General features: G+C 50.2%; 1 protein-coding gene across 3 annotated transcripts; it reads left to right on the top strand.

Moving 5' to 3' along the window:
* The first annotated feature begins 280 nt into the window (after positions 1 to 280).
* On the top strand, positions 281 to 20,247 carry ACTL6B (actin like 6B). Of its 3 annotated transcripts, XM_032872553.1 has the most exons (15): positions 281 to 1,187; positions 6,381 to 6,469; positions 7,337 to 7,413; positions 7,617 to 7,782; positions 8,061 to 8,161; positions 13,993 to 14,090; positions 14,771 to 14,865; positions 14,944 to 15,050; positions 15,734 to 15,823; positions 15,979 to 16,040; positions 16,153 to 16,267; positions 16,412 to 16,492; positions 16,589 to 16,684; positions 16,876 to 16,962; positions 19,952 to 20,247. In XM_032872553.1, exons 2-15 carry the CDS (start codon positions 6,418 to 6,420, stop codon positions 20,030 to 20,032), a joined length of 1,308 nt encoding a protein of 435 aa, XP_032728444.1. In that variant the 5' UTR covers positions 281 to 1,187; positions 6,381 to 6,417; the 3' UTR covers positions 20,033 to 20,247. The 3 variants fall into 3 exon arrangements, with proteins under 3 accessions (XP_032728444.1, XP_032728445.1, XP_032728446.1); XM_032872554.1 differs by lacking the exons at positions 281 to 1,187; positions 6,381 to 6,469 and adding an exon at positions 6,479 to 6,852; XM_032872555.1 differs by lacking the exons at positions 281 to 1,187; positions 6,381 to 6,469; positions 7,337 to 7,413 and adding an exon at positions 6,481 to 6,852.
* The last annotated feature ends 338 nt before the right edge of the window (positions 20,248 to 20,585 follow it).

A 20,585-nucleotide genomic window follows, 5' to 3' on the forward strand; every position in this document is an offset into this window, starting at 1 on the left:
TCTCAGGGTTCTGGGATCGAGCCCCGAGCCCCGTATCGTATCGTCCTCTCTGCTCAGCGGGGAACCTGCTTCCCTTCCTCTCTCTGCCTGCCTCTCTGCCTACTTGTGATCTCTCTGTCCAAAAAAAAAAAAAAAAAAACCAACTTAAAAAAAAAAAGAAAAGAAACCAAAGTCACATTCTTCGTTATGCACAAATCCCTTTTATGTGCACGCACCAATTCAATGATATATTAGCAGTAGATGATAGATGTCAGTTAGGGTTGATATATTAGCCGTAGATGATAGATGTCAGTTAGGTATTAGAATTTGGAAGGGACCTTATAGATAATTCACTTCAATTTCCTGTCAATCTACAGATGGGCGAAGTGACTTTCCAAAAGTCACTTAGAAAACTGGCAGCCTAGGACCAGAACCCAATTTTATTAATCTCTGTAGTGCATCTGACATTGCTTCCTCTCAGTTTTGGCTTCACTTTTCCTCTCACTTTTGGCTAATATGCTTCTTTGTTTTAACTCACGCAGCAAACGTTCGTTCGCTTAGTCTCAGTGATGTATAAGGCACCGTCCTAGGCTTGGAGGATACAACCACAAGGTTACAGTCTATGGAGGAGACAGATGGTAGATGATCAATGAAATGACAATTAGCACTGCTGGCTTGGAAGTGCCATTTGCTAAGAGCAGAACATTTGAGAGGGGACACATTTGGGGAGGAAGATCAAAAGTTTTAAGTTGGGACATGTTAGGTTTGTAGTGCCTAGGAGAAGTGCAGAGAAGAATATTTGGTGGCTGTCTATGCAGGTCTGGGGCTCAGCAGAATAATATGAGTTGGAATCGAGCCTTGAGAATGAGTGGCGTTTTAGAGCAGATGAAGTCATAAAGAGGTTCAGGGAAAGGACGAGATGGCCTAAGACCAAGTCCTGAGGAACTCCAACATTAGAGGTCAGGCAGAGGAGAACAGGCTGCCAAAGGAGAAGCCAGAGAGCTAACAGGAAAATCAGGAGAATGTGGAGTTCTGGAACCCTAAAGAAAAGAATGTTCCAAAAAGGGAATGGCAAACTCTGTTCAACGCTGCGGAGGGATGAAGCAAGACTGGACTGGGAAGTGTTTATGAGATTAAGTAACGTGGAGGCCATTGGTGACTTCGTCAAGAGTGCTTGCAGTGACTGCTTTGCTTGTAGTGGGCTGAGGGTAAGTAAAAAAGAAAAAAATAAAATAAAAAAGGAGGCAGTGGAGATAACCAAAGTGGCCAAAGCTCTGGGAATCTTGACTTGGAAGGGGTGGGAGTGGAAAGGTGGGGCTACATATGGTGAGAGGAGAATCCGAAGTCAAGGTATTTGCGTTGTGTTAGGAGCTACTGGAACTTCTGTAGATGATAATGGGAAGGATGGGGGCTGGGGGAGGTGAAGGGTACAGAAGGGTTGGGGAATGGCCAATGGGTGACCAGTTTCTCTGAGAAAGCGGGAGCCCTGGAGCACATGTGGAGAACCTGGCTCTCACAGCATGGGCCACTTCCTCCTTCCTCTGACTCTCCTTTCTCAGGCTTCTCCTCGGTCCTCCCCTCCTCCTCCAGGCCTCCGTGAACACTGTCTCTCTCAGGATCCCAGCCTCAGCCTCCTTTTCTCACTGGTGCCTTCCTTCATTACTGTGACTGTCCTTGAATTGCTTATACCTCTCAAATCTCCATCTCAGGCCCAGAGTTCTTCCCCACCCTCCCCACCCCCTGTGTAGATTTGGTGTGTGTCTAACTGCAACCTGAGTATCTTCACGTGGTTGCTCACAGACAGTGGTGTGCTGCAATCAGCTGTATCTGTTCACACCGGCTCACAAGAGCCCAGTGTGCACCTCTCTTCCCAACTCCTTGTTCAGTGAAGTCATGTGGATAGAAGTAACTTTTCATTGTCACGATGGGAGTATTTATTTACACCACGGAAATTGGCAAAGGCTTCAGCTCAGGGCTCCCCTTTCCGGAAGAGCTGATTTTTTTTTTTAAGATTTCATTTATTTATTTGACAGACAGAGATCACAAGTAGGCAGAGAGGCGGGCAGAGAGAGGGGGCGGGAAGCAGGCTCCCCGCTGAACAGAGAGCCCTATGCAGGCTCGATCCCAGAACCCTGAGATCATGACCTGAGCCAAAGGCAGAGGCTTTAATCCACTGAGCTACCCAGGCGCCCCCAGAAGAGCTGATTTTTAAACCATTTACTATACACCACTGGTCACAGACATGTCGCCTTCAACACATTCAAAACTAAATTAATCCTCTTCTACCCCATCCCACCCTGCACAACACTACTCTGTCTCTGAATCTCTTGGCCCAGTTAATGGCATCACCATCCACTCAGGAGCTTCTCACACCCTCATTCCCCATATCCAGAGATGATCAGCTAGTTAAGATCTAGGCCAGCAGCACCTGGGTGGCTCAGTGGGTTAAGCCTCTGCCTTTGGCTCAGGTCATGGTCTTGGGTCCTGGGATGGAGCCCCACATTAGGCTCTCTGCTCAGCGGGGAGCCTGCTTCCCCCTCCCTCTCTGCCTGCCTCTCTGCCTACTTGTGATCTCTCCCTCTGTCAAATAAATAATTAAAATCTTAAAAAAAAAATCTAGGCCAAGCTGCTATAACAAAGAGTTCCCAAAATTCGACAGCTTAAGAGACAATTTAATTTATTTATTTATAGATTTTATTTATTTATTTGAGAGAGACCATAAGTGGTGGGAAGGGGCAGAGGGAGAAGCAGATTCCTTGCTGAGTAGGAAGCTGGACACAGGGCTGGATCCCAGGACCCTGGGATCATGACCTGAGCCAAAGGCATATGCTTAACTAACTGAGCCACCTAGGCACCCCAAGAGACAACTTTAAAATAGATCCTCCAGGACTGTGGGGGCGTGTCTGCCATCCTCAGCACCTAGCTTCCACCTCTGTGTCTAGTATGGCCCAAGCAGCTTTCCACAATCATACCTGAATTTCACCCACTGGGAAGGGGGTGGGGTGGAAAGCATAAGTTCTTTCCTGTTTAAGGGCAACCCTAACTTCTGCTCAGAGGTTGGCCATTTGCAAGGAAGGCTGGGAAATGTAGTCTCTAGCCATATACCCACCTAAAACACTATTAATAAAGAAAGAAGGGAGGCGGCCATTGATGTAAGGCTAGCAATCTGTGTCACTGGTAGATACATCTTGTCCATCCTACCTCTTGTATATTGCTTAAATCCATCCCTTCCGCCATATGCCAAATACTATTACCCAGTCCTAGCCTATATCCTGACCTCTAAGTTAGTTCTTCTCTATTCATCTGCCAAATAGCTACCAGATACACCTTTCTAAAATGCAAATTAAATCATATAACTTCATTGTTCAAAACTATGTAGTAGGGTGCCCGGATGGCTCATTTGGTTAAGCAACTGCCTTCAGCTCAGGTCATGATCCCAGAGTCCCAGGATCGAGTCCCGCATCAGGCTCCCAGCTTCATGTGAGAGTCTGCTTCTCCCTCTGACCTTCTCCCCTCTCATGCTCTCTCTCTCAGTCATTATAAATAAATAAAATCTTAAAAAAACAAAACCAAATACTATGCAGTAGTTGCCCACTGATTCCATGAGAAGGGCCAAACTTCATGACACACAGGCTGGGTCTTGTCCCCTCCCAGAACGCCTTCTACCCCCACTCCAAGACGACTTCTTTGTCAGCTGGGAAAATTCAGTTCCATTTTCACAGGCTTAGTTTAAAATTTGCCTACCCGACCACACTGTTATTTGTGCCCCACTGCAATGCTGGCTCCACTCCTATTGCGGCCTTTTCTGGGCACTCACCACTTTCACTAGGGAGGGGCTCCCTGTGAAGCCAAGACTGTTGATTTTTCTGGCAGAGGACTGGGGGAGAGCTCATCGAGCAAGGAATAGACCATCACAAGATGCCAAATCACTTCCAAGGTGTGGGGTCTTAGGGTGCGGGTCCCACCACCTTTCACCTCATTACCAGATGTCCATCTTTGGCCACCCTGAATGTGGGCTTGGAATGTGAGAACTTCCAGATGATTTTGTGGAATTAATTATTTAACCCTCCATCTTCCAGCATAGACATTAAACCCTAGGAGAGTCACATCAACTTATGTGAGCCATGTTATTCCTGGTGTCTATCAGGCCCCTAGAGAACATTTGTGAAATGAATAGAAGCAAGGTAACATTTTCCCCAGGATCAATACTTTCCACACACCACAGTTCAAACCTCAGCTCTGTCATTTACTAGCTGAATGACCTTGGGCCAATCACTTGATCTCTCCATGCCTGTTTCCCATGCAAAGTGGGGATGATAGTCGGGTTATTACAAGAGCTAAATTACTTAACATTTGTAAAGCACTTATAATGCTTTACATCCAGGCACTGGATGTTATGTGTTTGCCAAATCAAAATAGAGTTTAAGTATGAACGAGTTGGTCTCTGTCCACTTTTCCAGTCTCATTTCCCTCTGACTCTGGTCTCTGCCACCAGCTCATCTGCAACCCTCCTTCAAGCCAGAGCTCCTGACTCTATGTATGCCAGAAATGTTCATGTCTCTAGAACTTTGCACATGCTATTCTCTGTGTGGAAGACCCACCTTGTTCACCAGTGAAACCCTATTCATCCTTCACAATTCAGCTCACACTTCACTTCTAGAAGCTTCCCTGGGCTCTCAGAGACAGGTAGCCCCTCCCTCCTCCAGGCCCTCACTTCCCCCCACTTTCATGCATGTCTGAACTCCCCATTGCACCAAAACCCCTTGAGAACAGGGATAGATCTTATGCATCTTGGTACTCCTGTGCCTTGCACAAAGATGTTTGCTGAATCAATGAGTGGATGGTGAAATGTATTAGTAATTTTTACCTGAACTACATAAATAATGCAACGGAATCATAGTACAACAAAATGACCCATGGAAATTGGCCACAGTTGACTGGAAGGCAAATCAAGTCCAGGGGTGTAGTCAGCCACCTGTAGTTTCTCCACCAACCATGAGAGGAAAATTCAGTTCTCATTACAACACTACCGATTTCTAACTTGTGAATAATAGTAGTAAAGCCTCAAAAACTCCCGAGGAACATTCTCAGGACCAGTGTTTACTGAACAGTCCTTCATGCCCAGCTCTTAGCCAGACACTTGATTCTGGCATCAGACTGTGTCCTCAGTCCCAGCCATCCTTCAACTAGGGATGGTGAAGCTTGGACTGGGACACAGAAGTATTATGAAATAAGGTCATGTCTCAACTGGCTGATCAGAGCTGTGAGTTATAGCTCAGGCTCTGCCCCAGTTGGGTGTGAGACCCAAGACAGGGCTTGATCCATTATCAGTGAGGTTTCTCCTGACTTGGGACAGTCTCTGAATCTGAGACCCGACTGGGTTAAGGGATGGGTGACAGAGAAGTGAAGCAATGTCATTAAATGTCAACAAAATGAGAGGGGCAGGCCACGAATAGAATCACTTTCCACTCCATTGTCCCCCTAAGCCTCACCTCAGCAATAATAATCATAATAATAATTGTGGACGATAAAGAAATGCAGTTGCCGAGAGGTCAAGGGGCTCATCCAGTCATCCAGGTCTCATTTATAGAGGCCAATAACTAAGTCTCTCAGGAATATTTCAGTTTCCCAATAGAGTCAGCTTTCTCCCCTACAGCTCACCTCTCCCACTTAAGTCCGGACACCTCCAGTCTGAGGTGCCAGGCCTGGACTCCCAGCCAGCTTTGGGCATGTGAAATGCCATTGTTGCCAATGGGTAATCAATGAGCCATCTTAAACCATCTGTCCTTTGTGGGGGAGGGGCTGGCGAAGCCTCTTCCAGAATGGGCATCTGGTGAGCAGAGAAACTGCTGGGGCATTGGCTGTCACAAGGTACCCTCTTCCTGTGCCATCTATGGTCTTTTGGGAGGGGGTGCTGAAACCCACCATCCATGGTCTTAGTGCCCCCCCCCCCTCAGCAAGTAGGTGGTAGTGCCCTCAAAACAAACGTATTCACATGCATATACATACACGCACATACATGCGTATGCACACATACCCTGACACGCATAAACCCATACATTCAGGCACACATCTACACATGCTCACGTAAGAGTCTCTCAGCTAAGCCAGGCTGTTGGAGCTGCGCCTTCCCCTTTGCTATTAAAACTGCTGTGGAGGTGGTAGCAGGCCAGGAAAAGAGCTGGGGAGAAATAATGAGGGAAGGAAGCTAAAGATGGGTTAGCTGAGCACGGGTACACGTGTATGTATAGGGCCCACGCACCTGGGATGGGAGAGGAAAAGAGGGGCCATTAGAAAGATAAGGGTGGAAAGAAACGGGGAGAAGATGGAGACACACCCCGTCCTGTACCTCTCCTTCTTCCCTTCTTCCTTTCCTTCCTTTGCCCTGTGACTTCATTCAGGCTTGAGAATGGCAGAACCTTGCTCAGGAGCCGGAGAATGAACAACTCTCCAGGACTATGGTGCCCTCTCCTCCACCCCATTTACAAAAGTAAGGGAGCAGGGGCCCCGTCAGTCATCCCGCGGCGTCCTGGTCCAGATGGACAAGGTTTCCATTTCTTTGGTACGTCTGCTCTCTACCTGGCTATCCCTTGGGGTCAGTCTCAAAGTCCTTGGCTATCTTCTCCCAAATCTTAAAGTTGCGGTGTCTGCCCCTTTAAAGCAGCAGCCCCCGGTCAGGTTATTGTCTAGCCTTGTAGCCAATCGGCGGAGCCTTTGGGGGCGGGGGATCCGGCCTCCTGATTGGCCACCGCACGCCCCGCCCCGCCCGGGATCCCGGGAGCTGTCCGGCCGCCTCGGTGCTGATCCCGCCGCCGCCCACGGGCCGTGAGCAACGCTGAGAGGGCATTATGAGCGGGGGCGTCTACGGCGGAGGTGAGCTAGCCTCGGGCTTCACGCTCCCCAGCCTGTCGCGGCCTCACCGGCAGCCCTGCACCCCGAACCCGCGCGACCTAAGCTCTGAGCACCCCAGGGCCTCTCACCCGGCGCTCGAACGGGTTTGGGTCCTGCGCCACTCCTACCTTGGTCCTCCGGGTTAGGTCGCTCGCGCGCACTGGGCTCACTCTCCACCATCCAACTCACCTCCTCCCGCACCCCTCCTCCGGCCCCTTCTTTCCCGGCAAAGAGAGTGGCCTGAATAAGGCCACCGGGCAAGAAGGGACTCTGTAGGCTTGAGCCCACTCCCAGGACCCCAGACTCCAGGCCGAGCTCCCACCTGCCCTGGCAAGCGTTGAAGGTGGCGAAACTGTGTCTCTGCCCTGACCTCCTCTCAGAGCTATCCGGGGCCTGGGCCGGGGGAGGGGTGGATAGCGGGGAGAGTTTGGAATAAGTCCCCTCATACACCTGTCTCCCTGCACAGATGAGGTGGGGGCGCTGGTCTTTGACATTGGCTCCTTCTCAGTCCGCGCTGGGTACGCTGGAGAGGACTGCCCCAAGGTGAGCTTTTCAGCCCCATCCCCGAGTCCTAGGGGCTCCAGACTCCTCTCCATGCTTCCTAGTGACCCAGGGTTCTCACAACCCAGAGAGAAGCTCTGGAGAGCGGGAATGTGGGAATAAACCCATGGGCGGGCTGAGGACCTTGCTATGGGCCTGGACAGGGGCAGGAGGTTGATCCCTCTTCCTGCCCATATTCCCTCCAGGCTGACTTCCCCACCACGGTGGGGCTGCTGGCCGCGGAGGAGGGGGGCGGGCTGGAGTTGGAGGGGGAGAAAGAGAAGAAAGGGAAGATCTTCCACATCGACACCAACGCCCTGCATGTGCCTCGGGATGGAGCGGAGGTCATGTCGCCCCTCAAGAATGGCATGAGTAAGGAGCCCCCACCCACCGTCTCCCGCCACAGACCCGGAGCCCACACACCACAACCCGGGACACATCACCCCACACCCATGGAGTCTACCTGGCAGCTGCCCACAGCTGCCTGGTTCCCAGCCCAGGGGCCCGACAGATACCTAGGAAGGGGGGATTTCTGCTGGAACTGATCTCACTTCCCTTCCCCTGGACTTGGCCTCCCTCCTTGCTTGCTTCCTGTCCCTGGACCCCTGCTGGCCCACCCTCGTCTCTCCATGCTGGTCTCCTGGCCCCAGTTGAAGACTGGGAATGCTTCCGTGCCATTCTGGATCATACCTACAGTAAACACGTCAAGTCTGAGCCCAACCTGCACCCAGTGCTCATGTCCGAGGCCCCGGTAAGTGCCTTACCCAAACCCCAGTCCTGCCCCGGGGCTCTCTGCCTCCTTTCTGCCATTCACTTCTCTTCCCCACCCTTAAGGCATCTGCCATCCATCATCACTCCACTTAACTTTTCGGACTTTTCTTCCAACTCCACCACCTTCAAGCACTTTTTTCCTTTCTGGTTTTAGTCTTTATCCCTCTCCCTCCTCCTGTTTTATCCATTCATATATTTTGCGCATTCTGGCTTATTTTACTGCTGTTTCTCCCCTCCCCCCACCAAAGTCTTTTTTGGATCTTTTAAGTTAAAAATTTTGCCAATGTTATATATGTACATAATCAGTTTGCTTTATAAACTATGTTAAGGAAAGAACTACCATTCATATCCCCTTCTTTACATTCCCCTTTTCCAGAGGCACCTGCTTTTCTTTTAGATAAGTTTCATCATGTACTCCGTATCTCTAAATATCACACTCAAAATGCTGCTTATGGATTTTACAGTTTCAGGCATTGGTTTCCCACCATAGAAAATCAGTAGAATGTTGGGACTCTTGATTTTGGCTCAGGTCATGATCTCAGGGTCCTGAGATTGAGCCCCACCTGGGGCTTCATGCTGAGCTGGATCCTGCTTGGGATATTCATTCTCTCTCTCCCCGCCTATGCCCCTCCCCTGCCTTGGGAATGTGCACGCTCTCGAAGGAAGGAAGGAAGGAAGGAAACCTTGAACTCTTTCTTCCTTCAGCTCACACCACACACTGCCCTCATTCCCCACCTTTAAATATGGTTTTATTTTAAATTTAAAAAAAAAATCATTTTCTGGGGCATCTGGGTAGCTCAGTTAGTTAAGTGGCTGCCTTCGGCTCAGGTCATGATTCCAGGGGCCTGGGATCGAGCCCCGCATCAGGCTCAGCTGCTTAGCAGAGAGCCTGCTTCTCTCTCTCCCTCTGCCTGCCACTCTGTTTACTTGTGCTCTCTATCTCTCTGTCAAATAAATAAATAAAATCTTTTTTAAAAGTTATAAAAAGTCATTTTCTGTATTTACACAGTTATGGTTATGTATGCTAATCAGGTCTGGGATGGGCAATAAACTACTGTCACTTCTCTTTCCTGCACAGCTGTTTTTCCTAGAACTGAATATTGTACTGGTTTTTATTTTGCTTAACCTTCTATTTATTTAATAATATGACCCTAAATTATACATCTGCTTATTACTTATCTGTTTATATTATCTATATCCTTTCTCAAAACATTAACTCCATTAGTTACTCTTTTTTTTTAACGAATTTATTTATTTGGGGGACACCTGGGTGGCTCAGTTGGTTGGACGACTGCCTTCGGCTCAGGTCATGATCCTGGAGTCCCAGGATCGAGTCCCGCATCGGGCTCCCAGCTCCACGGGGAGTCTGCTTCTCTCTCTGACCTTCTCCTCGCTCATGCTCTCTCTCACTGTCTCTCTCTCAAATAAATAAATAAAATCTTTTAAAAAAAGAATTTATTTATTTGGGGCGCATGGGTGGCTCAGTGGGTTAGGCCTCTGCCTTCAGCACAGGTCATGATCTCAGGGTCCTGGGATTGAGTCCCACATCGGGCTCTCTGCTCAGCGGGGAGCCTGCTTCCCCCTCTCTCTCTGTCTGCCTCTGTGCCTACTTGTGATCTCTGTCTGTCAAATAAATAAATAAAATCTTAAAAAAAATAAGATTTAAAAAAAATGGAGGCACCCCTCCATTAGATATTCTATCAATTTCATCTTCTTGAAGGAGTCTCTCCAAAGACCCACTGATTTGCTCCACCTTGGACTTGTTCCCTTCTACACAAAGGACATAGCTCTCATCCTGTCATCTCTCTTCACCTTCTTAAAGCATCCCTTCACCTCTCTCCTATGCTAGAGGTCCTATTTCTTGTATCTCATTACTCCTTTTCTTGATGTACTCCCTTTTCCTGGAGCACATCCTCTAGTAACTGCCTTAGAAAGGTCATGAGAAGTAAAATTTTTAAGACCTTGCATGTCTGACCGTGATTGATAGCTTAGCTAGGTATAACATTCCAGATTGGAAATCATTTTTCTTTAAAATCTTGAAGGTGCTTCTAGCACCTATTGTTGCCGTCAAGAAGGCAGAGCCCTGGCGATTCACAGACCTGTACCCCTGAGGATAAAAATACATTATTTGTTTATAAAATTTTTTAAATTTACTAAGTAAAACAAAACAACAACAAAAAAAAGAGGGCAGAGCTATCTAATTCCTGATCTTTTGGTGTAATGTTTTTCTTTGTGAAAGTTTGTAGAATTTTCACTTTGTCTTCAGTGTTGTATAATTTCTCCATATTGTATTGTTTAATTTTCGTCTATTGCTCTAAAAACTCAATATGTCCCTTCAATCTGAAAACCTATGTCTTTCAATTCTGTGAAAAAAGTAAGTCAGTAATTATTCAATTAAGTAGTTTTAATTATTTATTTGATGATATATTTCTTTTTAAAAATATTTTATTTATTTATTAGACAGAGACAGCGAGAGCATTAAACAGAGCAGAAACAGAAGAGGGAGAAGCAGACTTCCCACTGAGCAGGGAGCCCAATGTGGGGCTTGATCCCAGGACCCTGGGATCATGACCCGAGCCAAAGGCAGACACTTAACAACTGAGCCACCCAGGCACCCCTTGGTGATATATTTCTCTCAATATTCTCTGTTCTGTCTTTTGGAAAATATCATTTGGATTTTGCACCTCTTGAACTGGTCCTCTCATTTCCTTATCTTTTTTTCTTTTGTTTTCCTTCCTTTTCTCTTTTCCTCTAATTACCAAGATATTCCCTCAACTTTGTTTTCAGCCCTTCTATTGATTTTTTTCATCTCTCCTCCTGTATTTTCAATTTCCAAGAGCTCTTTTTGTTCCACGAATATTACTTTTTAGGACTTCCAGTCCTTCCTTCATGGGTGCAGTATCATGTGTTTTCTCAGAATAATATTAGTTTTGTTTCTGTTTTGGGAAGTTTTCATTTCCCTGCATGATCTCTGTTCTTCCAAATTGCTTTTTCCCCCTGCCCTTTTTGGGAGGTCTCTATCTCACTTGTGAGACTTTTCTCAGATTTCTGAGAAATCCTTGGTTGTGTGCTTATGTTTGCAAGTGGTGGACTGAAACACTGGTTGGAGGCTCTGTGGTATGGGGCACTCGTTGACTGTCATGATAAAGGATGTTGCTACAGGATGACTTGCCTGGGATGATTGTTAGGAAGCCTCTGATAATTGGCGTCTTTAGATCTCTGATGTAACCCATGGGGAAGACTTGTACTCTACAGACAGGACTGGCCATCCCCTTTCTGGGAGCCAAGTGGGAATAGGGCTAAGGTTATCACCATTTAATATGCATGGAATCACTTACTTCTCCTCCTTTAAGTATAATGTCTTCACTCCTGACTGTGTCAAGTGTCTCACCAGGACAGAGACCCTCAGTTTTACTCTAGGGAATAAACTTCCAGTCTTCTGCAGAGGTTGGGGTGGGTACTATCCTAGTGACATGGAACTGGGGAGAGAGTTTTGGGAGCTGTCACTTGAATGGCTTTAAACCATCTTATTTTAGCTTGCCCTTGACCTTAACTGCCACAAGTACTCGAAACTACCAATTCCTGAACCCTCTGAGGATTCTACAATTTGACACAGGTTGTTCCTGGCTTTTTCCACTATCAGCTTAGGAATCCGTGTTCTTGAATTTGTTGTCAGTTACCACTTAACTATCTGATTTCCAACCTTCAAAACTATGTTGCTGTTTTTTCCTTCCTTATTATTCCCAAACCTTGAGGGTGTCTCTCTATCTCCTCTTCTCTCTCTTTTTTGAGGTAAAATTCACACAACAGAAAATTAACTTTTTTAATGTTAACAATTCAGTGGCATGTAACACATTCACAATGTTGTGTAGCCATCATCTTTATCTAGTTCCCCAACATTTTCACCACCCCAAAAGAAAGTACATTTTCTTTTTTTTTTAAAGATTTTATTTATTTATTTGAAAGAGAGAGAGATCACAAGTAGGCAGAGAGGCAGGCAGAGAGAGAAGGGGAAACAGGCTCCCAGCTGAGCAGAGAGCTGATGCGGGGCTCGATCGCAGGATCCTGAGATTATGACCCGAGCCGAAGGCAGAGGCTTAACCCACTGAGCCACCCAGGTGCCCCAGAAAGTACATTTTCATTAACCAGTTTCTCTCTACTCTCCTTCCCCTTGGCAACCATCAGTCTGGTTTGTGTCTCAATGACTGTATCTATTCTGGATCTTTCTTATAAATGGAATCATTCAATATGTGACTTCTCATGTCTGTATTCTGTCACTAGCATAATATTTTCAAGGTTCATCCATGCTGTAGCATTTATTCAGCATTTTATTCTTTTTCATGGCTGAGTAGCATTGCATTGTATGGCTGTACCACAATTTGTTTTTCTAATTTATCCACTCATGGATTTTTGGGTTGTTTCCATCTGTGGCTATTGTGGATAGTGCTGTTTTGAATAGTTGTGTATGTGGATTTATTTCAGTACCTGTTTTCAGTTATTTTGGTTATATAACTAGGAGTGGAATTGCTGGGTCATATGGTAATTCTGTGTTTAACTTTTTGAGAAATTGATTGTTTTCCATAGTGGCTGAACAATTTCACCTTCCCACAGCAATGTACAAGGGTTTCAGTGTTTCTATGTCCTTCTTTTTTCCTTAATTATTATCAACACTGTAGTGGGTATGAAGTGGTATCTCATTGTGCTTTCAAATTTCATATCCCTAATGACTAACAATGTTGAGCATCTTCTCATGTGCTGGTTAGCTTCTGTGGCCTTGTGTCCTTTTTTTTTTTTTTTTTTAAGATTTCCTAATTTATTTTAGAGAGAGAGAGAGAGAGAGAGAGCACAAACAGGAAGGGCAGAGGGAGAGGGAGAGAGAATCTTGAGCAGACTCTGTGCTGAGTACGCAGCCTGATGAGGGGCTTGATCTCACAACCATGAGATCATGAACTGAGCTGAAACCAAGAGTCAGACACTTAACCAACTGCACAACCCTGGCACCCCGCCCCCCTGTTTTAAAAAGTAACCTCTATGCCCAATGTAGGGCTTGAACTCATGACTCCAAGATCAAGAGTTGCGTACTCTACCAACTGAGCCAGCCAGGTGCCATGGGTTTATATCTTTTTAAATTGCACCCCCTTTTTAAAATTTTATTTATTTATTTGAGAGAGAGACAGAGAGAGAGAAAGCACGAGCAGGGGGAAAGGCAGAGGGAGAGGCAGACTTCCTGCTGAGCAGGGAACCTGATGCAGGGCTCCATCCCAGGACTCTGAGATCATGACCTGAGCTGAAGGCAAACGCTTAACTGAATGAGCCACGCAGGTGCCCCTAAATTACCCCTTTTGCTGGGATCTTGGAAGAGGATAACATTGGATGTTTTAATTCAACCCACAATTCCTACCAGAAATCCTCTTCTCCGCTTTCTTGCCTCTGAGATGCTGAAAGTGAGGAAGAGAGGGATAAACTGTAGGCTGAAAGGAGTCAAAGTATATATGGTACAATAATGAACGGTGGCCAGAAGTCAAGGGACTATGACTCTATCAAGCTCTACCAAGGGCTTTGTATGTGAACTTGGTCAAGTCACTCTCCCTGAGTTTTTATTTTTTCAGCTGGGTTTGGTTTGTAACCTTTGAAATTCTTCATAGCTCTCACACTCTGAAGGTCTGTGTGGATCAAGAGACTTGATCTCTGTCCCCAGTCCAAGTTTGTGTGTGTGTGTGTGTGTGTGTGTGTGTGTGCGCGCGCGCGCGCGTGCACGCGTTTCTGTGCCTCTCCCTTTTTGAAGCCTCCCTTCCTGCACTTTCTCCCCAGTGGAACACACGGGCCAAGCGGGAGAAGCTGACAGAGCTGATGTTCGAGCAGTACAACATTCCTGCCTTTTTCTTATGCAAGACGGCTGTGCTCACCGCGTATCCTCTGGCAGGAGCTGCTCTGGCTGGGTGGAGGGCCAGGGTGGGGATTGCGGTGTGTGGAGCAGGAGGCTGGACCTGATTCTGTGGAGATAGTATCCTGGAGGGGCAGACACCCACCTTGTACCCCATTAGTGCAGAAGGACCCCTGTGGGCTAAGTGCCTTTGACCCTGGGGTGGCCAGATCAGCAGCTCTTTCCTATTCCTTGGATCAGGCTGAACTGGGATGGGGAGTGGGGGTGGGGGAGAGTGGGACCACATTGACAGCAGGGGCTGGGACTGGAGAGAACAGGGAGAAATATCTAACATTGAGGAGTTTCCTCCACAAACAGCCAATCAGCATTCATTTTTTAAAGTCTCTGCCTTGCACTGGCCCCTGTGCTAGGCGCTGGGGCAATAGGGCCCCTCATCTCAAGGTGCCCACAGAGCACTGAACAAAGACTAAAGAGAAACTGGGAGGGCAGAAGGAAGGAGAAAGAGGAAGAAGTTGTAATTCAGACAGGGAAGAAGAGACAGGGGTCTCAGGAACCTTTCTCCAGTGATGGGTCATAAGCCAGAATGAGAGATTTGCAGACTGTGGATGGGCTGGACCAGGAAAGCAGTGAGTGACCAGGCCATACCTGAGCTCCAGTCCCCTCACTTGCTGCTGCTATCTCTTTGACCTACCCATCCCACACCAGCTTTGCAAACGGACGTTCCACAGGCCTGGTGCTGGACAGTGGGGCCACCCACACCACAGCCATCCCAGTACATGATGGCTATGTCCTGCAACAAGGTGGGGGCCTCGACAGGGTCAGGGATGCTTTGGTTGGCGGGGAGGGGATCCAACCCCTAACACCCCCTCCCTTTCCAGGCATCGTCAAGTCACCCCTGGCAGGGGACTTCATCTCCATGCAGTGCCGGGAGCTCTTCCAGGAAATGGCCATCGACATCATCCCACCTTACATGATTGCAGCAAAGGTGGGGTCTCCGGGGAGTCTTGGGCACTCACCCTGTGACTGTTGACGCACTGACCCACTAGATACCAGAGCAGGGAGCAGCAGGGTCCCCAGAGGACCCTGGGTCCAGTTCCTTAATTTATAACCGAGGCATCGGAGATCGGACAGGCTGAAGGATGTGGCCAAGGTCATACAGCCTGCTGGTAGCAGGATGTATGAGGGCAAGCGGGATAGACCCAGGTTCAAAGTCTGCCTTTGCCACGTGAGCGCTGTGCCACCCAGAGCAGGAGAACAAAGCTCCCCATACCTTGGTTTCTTCCCCTGCGAAGTGGCATTAACAGCATACAGGGCTGCTGGGAGTGCTGAGACACTGCCTACGGGGGTTCACCCTGGACCCCCACATGGAACATGGCTCAGGAAAAGGCTGCTTCTTTAAGGTTCTGGTCTCCCACTGTATTCCCTGCGCCCTCAGCTTTCTCTGGCTGGGGCCTTTCAGATCAGCTGTCCCTGCTGCATGAGTGGTGGGCATGGGGACAGGCTCTCCCTGTTCTCTCTCCTTTGACAGGGAAGGAGGAGAGACCCCTTTTGTAGGCAACAGAGCAAAGAACCCAGTGCCTGTTAGCGGCAGCAGCACAGGTGTGGTCGGGGTGGGCTGGACAGGGGTGGAGCGGAGGAAGGGTGCTCAGAGGCTTTGTGTCCCCACAGGAACCCGTACGGGAGGGCGCCCCTCCAAACTGGAAGAAGAAGGAGAAGCTACCCCAGGTTTCCAAGTCCTGGCATAACTACATGTGCAACGTGAGGAGAGAGTCCCCCGAAACAGCCCCAGGCCCTCCCCAGCTCCTAGTCCCCTGCCATGAGTAGAGGGGAAGGGACAGGGAGGCCTGGCAGGTGGACAGTTTGGGGATGCTGCGGAGGGAGCCCGGGCCCTGACCAGCTCCCTGGGTCCTCAGGAGGTGATTCAGGACTTCCAGGCCTCTGTGCTGCAGGTCTCAGACTCTCCCTATGACGAGCAGTAAGTGGTACCCCCGGCCCAGGGGTGGGCAAGAGGGCAGGTCTGGGACTCTTGGGGTGCCCCTGGTCCTCTGTGAGCACCCCCAGGCAGAGTCTCTCTCTTTCCTGGTCAGGGTGGCTGCACAGATGCCCACAGTGCACTACGAGATGCCCAACGGCTACAACACAGACTACGGTGCGGAGCGGCTCCGCATTCCAGAGGGCCTGTTTGATCCCTCCAATGTCAAGGTTGGCCCCCAGGGGAGGTATTGGTTAGAGGCTGATTGGATTCCCCAGAGGCCGGCGTGTTGTGGGCGGGGGTGCTGGGAAGGATCCCTGGGGTCTGGGGAGAGAGGGCAGAGGCTCCAAACCCCAGGTCACCTTTCTCGGCAGGGCCTGTCGGGGAACACCATGCTGGGTGTGGGCCACGTGGTGACCACCAGCATCGGCATGTGTGACATCGACATCCGCCCGGTGAGGCCCGAGTCTGTGTCTGGGCAGAGGGGCCCGGGAACCGCGGGGAGACTGGCAGGGGCTGGGCCCTGAAGGCTCTCTCCTCTCTGCTCCCAGGGCCTGTATGGTAGTGTCATTGTCACTGGCGGGAACACGCTGCTCCAGGGCTTCACGGACAGGCTCAATCGAGAGCTTTCCCAGAAGACCCCGCCGGTAGGGGACCACCCTGACCAGGGTCCTGGCTTAGCTCTTCAGGACCCCGTCCTTCCTCCTTCCCCAATAGCAAGGCTTCTGGCCACCAGAGCAGACCCCTCCCCCTGTGGCTTCCCAGACTTCCCCACTTCCAGCCCTGTCCCTTCCCGGAACCCAGGTGTCTGCTTCCCCCAGCCCCTCTTTCCCCCCAGAGCATGCGGCTGAAACTCATCGCCAGCAACAGCACCATGGAGCGCAAGTTCAGCCCCTGGATCGGGGGCTCCATTTTGGCCTCACTGGTGAGAGGGAAGGGGCCCTGGCTGTGGGAAAGGGGCAGACCCACATGGCCCCATCCCCTTGCCTCCTTATTCGTTCATTCAACAAATATTTATTTATTTAAAGATTTTGTTTATTTGACAGACAGAGATCACGAGTAGGCAGAGAGGCAGGCAGAGAGAGAGAGGGGGAAGCAGGCTCCCCGCTGAGCAGAGAGCCCGAGGCGGGGCTCGATCCCAGGACCCTGGGATCAGGGCCTGAGCTGAAGGCAGAGGCTTTAATCCACTGAGCCACCCAGGCGCCCCAACAAATATTTATTTTTGAGAAAGAGAAGTTAGTGCTCCCAGAAGGGTGACTCTGCCATCAGGACAAATCAGGGAGGACAGGAAGCTGGAGAGACTGGTGGGGGTTGAGACTGTGCTGAGGCTCCCACTGTGCTAAGCAGAGGGGAGACACTGAAGGTTTGGGGAGAGGAAGGAGTGTGACAGTCCTAGTCGTGTTTGGGAAGACTACGTCAGGCATGAGTCTATGGAGATCAGGGTGTGAGCTGGACAAGGGGGGACCTTGAGAGGATGCTCCTTCCATTATCCAGGAGTCACAGAGTGAGTGGCAGTGAGGGACGGGGGTGGTGGGTAAGAGGCAGAGAGAGGGAGACAGGCAGGCTGGTTCTGGGGCAGTAGGTGGGGAGTTCTGTCTGGGCCTGCTGTTGGGCTCAGGCAAGACACTGAGCGGGGAGCTGGAGGTGAAAACTTCAACTCACGGTGTCAGTCACACCGAGAAGACAGCGGGGCCATGACAGAGCGGGAAGGACATCTCTTAGAGGGGAGGCCCCCAGGGAGACAGACAAGGGTCAGAAAACAGGAAGCTGGGGCGCCTGGGTGGCTCAGTGGGTTAAGCCTCTGCCTTCGGCTCAGGTCATGGTCTCAGGGTCCTGGGATCGAGCCCCACATTGGGATCTCTGCTCAGCAGAGATAATATATAAATAAATAATAAAATCTTTAAAAAAAGAAGAAAAGAAATACAGGAAGCTGACAGTGCAAAGTCAGCTGGGGGCTGGGAACCTGTCAGCCATACAGTTCCGGTGGCCCCACCTGCGTGCCCGACCTAGTCCCCGCTCCAGGGGCAGGCCATTAAACAAAGTGTGGGGGTGTTCCTACAAGGGGGGACCTGATCTAGTTCAAGGGTCACAAAGGGCCTCCTAAGGAGCATTCAGGCTGAGATGGAAGACTAAGAACTCTCGAGGCAAAGAGGGAGAGACGGTGCCTGGGCTATGGAAAGAGGCAGGCAAGACCTAGGCGATGGGCAGACGCCGTCGGACCGGAGGTCAGGAAGCTCACTGGGGCAGCCGAGTGGAGAGCGGCTTGAAGAGGGCTGCTGTGGTCTCCACTGTGACGGGGGCTTGACAGAGGAGTGCGTGTCAGGCTGTGGAACCTGGAGCTCATCACAGGTCCAACGGACGGGATGAGGGCAGCATTTGGATCAAGGAGATAGAGGGAAGGAGTCCAGAATGACACCCAGGGTGCTAGCTCCTGGCAGCTGTGTCCAACAGGAATGTAACGCAAGCCACACATCCAACTTCAAATTTTCTAGTAGCCGTATTTTAAAAGAGCCCCAAGAAGCAGGAGAAATTAAGTTTAGAGAATATACTTTGTTTGGGACGCCTGCCTGGCTCAATTAGTAGAAATGCGAATCTTTATCTAGGGATTGTGAGTTCGAGACCCATATTGGGTATAGAGATTACTTAAAAACAGAGTCAGCCAGATGTCCCTCCTTTAAAAAAAAAATCTTAAAAAAAATGCACCTTATTTATATCCAAAATGTTATCATTTCAATATGTGATCAATATAAAAATGAGTTTTTTAAAAATATTTTATTTATTTATTTGACGGACAGAGATCACAAGTAGGCAGAGAGGCAGGCAGAGAGAGAGGGGGAAGCAGGCTCCCCGCTGAGCGGAGAGCCCAATGCGGGGCTTGATCCCAGGACCCTGAGATCATGACCTGAGCCGAAGGCAGAGGCTTTAACCCACTGAGCCACCCAGGCGCCCCTAAAAATGAGATTTTTTACATTCTCTTTCCTGGACTTAGTCTTCAGTATCCGTAATGTATTTTGTAACTGTAGAGCACATCTCAATTCCGACTAGCCACCTTTCAGGTGCTCCGTGACCACTGTATTGGCCAGCGCTAGTGTAGAAGGTGAGAGAGACCACCGGAGCAGGTCTGGGTCAGGCCTAGGGGAGCTCAGTGGTGCACATGCTGAGTTTGCAGTCCTGAGGGACTCAGAAGGAAGTGTCCAAAGACAGCTGAGTATTTGGGTCTAGTATTCGGGTTCAGCAACGGGAGGCTGAGGGAGAGATGGAGTTTTAGTGCCTGAGCAGAAGTCCTAGGAGTGGATGAGCTGGTTCAGGATGGCTTGGACTGTGAGCCCAGGAGAGAAAGAGGGACAGTACCAGGGACCCAGGCACCAGCTTTCAGGAAGAGATGAAGCAACCATCAAAGAAGGGACAGTCCGAGATGCCCAGCACAAGAGACCCTCAAGGGGCAAGGTTCAACGTGGGGCCTGGCATGTAGAATAAAGACAACTCCAGTGAGGGCGGAGGAAAGATTCTTCTTGGGAATGTGGGAGACTGGACAAGTTTGTAAGGCTTGATGGAGTGACAGGTACAGGAGGAACTGGGGGGGCGGGGAGGCTGGTTGGCCTGAGGCTGTAAGCTCCACTACCCAGCGCTAGCCCAGCGCAGGGCCCAGGGCAGACAGATGTGCAATAAATACTTGTTGAATGAATGAAAGAACGTCATGACTGAGCAATGTGAGCGGGGGTATTCACCCTCTGAATTTGAAGGAAGGCCGGGAGGCTTGGGGAGGTCCCTGCGGGTGGAAAGGCCGGGGTCCGAGCGCAGGAGAAGGGTTTCCAAGGGGCTGGGCCTGCACGGGTGGAAAGTGGGAGGGCGCGACCCCCCCTTCCTCCAGGGACGTCTTGATGGCCTCTGTCGTCCCCCCCTCCCCTTCCCAGGGCACTTTCCAGCAGATGTGGATCTCCAAGCAGGAATATGAGGAGGGAGGGAAGCAGTGTGTGGAGCGGAAGTGCCCCTGAGGGCGCCCCCTCAACACCCACACGTCCGCCCGCCGCCCGCCGCCCGCCGAGGTGGGGTAGGGGACGCCAAAGGCGGGGAGAGGGTTTCCCCGCTCGGCCTCCGCGGGCGCAGATCAAAACCCCCACCCCCCAAGCCCTCGTCTCTACCCCTCCCTTCTCGTCCGCTTAGATTGTGATGTTTCTGGGTTGAAAGGAGTAAAAATGTTTTAAGAAAAGAAAGTTTGGCCTCCTTGGGCCGGGGGTGGGGTGGCGGGAGTGGGGACGGGGGGGTTGGGGGGAGGCGAGGAGAGGGCTACACCTACGTCCCTTGGTGATCCCGCGGTGGACGCCGGGGCAAAGTCTGCGGGCCGGGGCAGAGCCCCGGGAGCCACAGGAGTCTGGAAGCCTCAAGTTTCAAAGGGACCGTGACCCAGGGAGGATCACGCAGCGAGGATCAGGCAGAAGCCCGCGAGAATGGGCCCCCAGCTAGGAGCGGAGTTGGGGCGGCAACCGGTGCTGGAGACGGGACCCTGAGGCAGGGGTGGGCGGAGCCGGGGGCCAGTCCCGGGGCTGG

This window comes from Lontra canadensis, unplaced genomic scaffold, assembly GCF_010015895.1.
Source record: "Lontra canadensis isolate GAN:19392208 unplaced genomic scaffold, GSC_riverotter_1.0 scaffold45, whole genome shotgun sequence".
Classification (NCBI taxonomy): domain Eukaryota; kingdom Metazoa; phylum Chordata; class Mammalia; order Carnivora; family Mustelidae; genus Lontra; species Lontra canadensis.

What these genes read in the sequence shown, in the direction of transcription:
- ACTL6B (XM_032872553.1), top strand. Translation starts at nt 6,418, where the DNA reads ATGAACAACTCTCCAGGACTATGGTGCCCTCTCCTCCACCCCATTTAC. An exon ending in TGGCTATGTCCTGCAACAAG is followed by an intron (nt 14,866 to 14,943) that starts GTGGGGGCCTCG and finishes CTCCCTTTCCAG; the next exon opens with GCATCGTCAAGTCACCCCTG. An exon ending in TTTCCCAGAAGACCCCGCCG is followed by an intron (nt 16,685 to 16,875) that starts GTAGGGGACCAC and finishes CTTTCCCCCCAG; the next exon opens with AGCATGCGGCTGAAACTCAT.